The 2,701-nt window shown below is 46.0% G+C and overlaps 1 protein-coding gene across 1 annotated transcript; it reads left to right on the top strand.

Annotated features, from left to right (window-relative positions):
• Window positions 1-206: 206 nt before the first annotated feature.
• LOC128422007 (zinc finger protein 239-like) lies at window positions 207-2,105 on the top strand. Its single transcript, XM_053405452.1, has one exon. It carries the CDS (start codon window positions 442-444, stop codon window positions 1,105-1,107), a length of 666 nt encoding a protein of 221 aa, XP_053261427.1. The 5' UTR covers window positions 207-441; the 3' UTR covers window positions 1,108-2,105.
• Window positions 2,106-2,701: the final 596 nt, after the last annotated feature.

Genomic DNA, 2,701 nt, shown 5'->3' with positions numbered 1-2,701 from the left:
CAGGATTTCCTTTGCTCCCACTCTGAAGAAGGTGATGGAGTAGAGAGTCAGAATTCCGAGAGATGGGGCACCTTTAATTTCATTAGGAATACAAGAAGAAGAGTTTGGATTTGATATCCCGCTTTATCAATACCCCAAGGAGTCTCAAAGCGGCCAGCATTCTCCTTTCTTTTCCTCCCCCACAATAAACACTATGTGAGGTGAGTGGGGTTGATAGACTTCCTTGAAAGAAGTGTGACTAGCCCAAGGTCACCCAGCAGCTGCATCTGGAGGAGTGGAGACGCGAACCCGGTTCACCAGATTACAAGTCCAACGCTCTTAACCACTACACCACACTGGCTCTCATAGAAATTAAAATGTGGGAAATGTGGGATATACTTCATTGAATGAGCACATATAGTTCACATCAATGACCTCCAATGGGATAAACCATTTAAAGCTATGGGGAGTGGAAAAAATTTCACTGATAGTGGAAAACTTGGAACACATCAATGGACTCACATGGGCAAAAAACAATTTAAATGCAAGGAGTGCGGGAAGAACTTCAGTCAGAATGGACACCTTTATATACATCAACAGACTCACACAGGGGAGAAACCATTTAAATGCATGGAGTGTGGGAAGAGCTTCAGTCAGAATGGAGACCTTAAATTACACCAACGGACTCACACCGGTGAAAAACCATTTAAATGCATGGAGTGTGGGAAGTGCTTCAGTAAGAGTGGAAACCTCAATATACATCAACGGACTCACACAGGGGAGAAACCATTTAAATGCCTGGAGTGCGGAAAGAGCTTTAGTGAGAATGGAAAACTTAGAAGACATCAACAGACTCACACGGGAGAAAAACCATTTAAATGTATGGAGTGTGGAAAGAGTTTTAGTGAGAATACAAGCCTTAGAATTCACCAACGGACTCACACAGGGGAGAAACCATTTAAATGCATGGAGTGTGGAAAGAGCTTCAGTAAGAGTGGACACCTCAATATACATCACCGGACTCACACAGCGCAGAAACCATTTAAATGCATGGAGTGCGGAAAGAGCTTTAGTTTGAATGCAACCCTTAGAAGACATCAACACTCACACAGGGGAGAAACCTTTTAAATGCATTCAGTGTGGAAAGAGCTTCAGGCAGAATGGACACCTTAGAAAACATCAGCAGACACACAGGGGAGAAACTGTTTAAATGTATGGCGTGTGGTAGGTGCTGCAGTCAGAGCGGAACCCTTGATTTTCGTCAACAAACTCACACAAAAGACAAACCATATAAATGTCAGGAAAGTAGGTAGAGGTTCAGTCCTAGTGGAAGTCCTACATCCACAGACTTATGGACAGGAAGAGCTTTAATAGTTGAAACCCTACAAACCAGCAACAACTCAGAGGAGCAGCAGTTTAAATGGAAAGATTGCAGAAAGTGCTTTACTTATAACAGAGTGTTTATGAAACATGTTTGGACTCTCAGAGGCGAGAACTCAGATGTATGGAGTGTGGGATGTCTTCCTCTCAGAGTCCACTCTTTTCTTCCCAGCAATGAACTCAGCAGGAAATCAGTCTTAAATACATGGCGTGTATGTGAACTTTTATTTTACACCATGAAGGAAGGACTATCAAAGGGGAGAGATTTGACTCAAGGCAGCCAACACCCCTGCAGCTCCAGCGAGACCTACCCAGTTGGCATGCCAACCTTGATGGTCCTAGACAGAAGATCATTGCCCTCACAAAGGACCTGCATATGGGAGTGGATTCAGCATGGACTGAAACAAAGGACAGTGATCAGCTCTTCCTTCTGGAGACAGGAAACTGCAAATTCCCCTTTGTCTTCCGGAAAGTACTCATGGGGGAGGAGGAACCAGCCAAGTGACAAGACATTCAGGTTACCACCACAACTCCTCCCTAAACCCCTCCTTTTTGTGATGTGTCAATGATGTAGTCATGATGTAGTCATGATGTAGGGATGTAGCATGGGGGATTAGTAGCTAATAAAAGTTGGGGTCTCCTTTTGTTCAGGGCTTCCATCTTCTTCCACCTGGTAGCAGGTGGGAGTCCTGTCGCGACAGTCTTCAATAAAGACCAAGCCTACTGGCTGCTGTTTTGCTCTGGTATTCCTGGCTGGTGTCCTTGTTTTTTGTCCAGCGAGGCCCTCAGATTTCTCCATTAACAACACACACACAGCTGGCCCTCCAGCCACAGCTGCCTTGGCTGAGCTGGAAACACAAGTCTCAATGCAAAGCACACAAAAAGAAAGATCTCCCCCCCCCCAAAAAAATGTGCAGTTTAACTGCTAGTAAAACACACAGAGCAGCCTGCCCCTTTGCCTGTGTTTTGGAAAAATCTGGGTGTGAGGCTGCTCAGTCACCCAGCTCGTCGGACAGAGCCCGCGGGTCCCTGCGGAATAAAGGAAGGAGTCCAGCCACCAACCGGTGTAGACCAAAGTTTATTGCACAACAGGTTCAAAGAGGAATTTTGAACCCCGAGGTTGGGGCGACAATGACTTTTAAAAGTTTCTACCTTATCCCAGCCCCTTCATGGATCACTGCCTTGCCGTGGCAAAGGGGCTTGAATAACTCGGAGAAGCTATGAACTATGCCGTGCAGGGCCACCCAAGATGGACAGGTCAGAGTGGAGAGTTTTGACCAAACGTGATCCACCTGGAACAGGAACCGGCAAGCCATTCCAGTATCCCTGCCAAGAAAACTCC

Source organism: Podarcis raffonei, chromosome 10, assembly GCF_027172205.1.
Source record: "Podarcis raffonei isolate rPodRaf1 chromosome 10, rPodRaf1.pri, whole genome shotgun sequence".
Taxonomy (NCBI): domain Eukaryota; kingdom Metazoa; phylum Chordata; class Lepidosauria; order Squamata; family Lacertidae; genus Podarcis; species Podarcis raffonei.
This window is presented reverse-complemented; position numbering and strand designations above follow the sequence as displayed.

Excerpts from the sequence above, each read along its gene's own strand:
- LOC128422007 (XM_053405452.1), top strand. The coding sequence starts at position 442 with ATGGGGAGTGGAAAAAATTTCACTGATAGTGGAAAACTTGGAACACAT.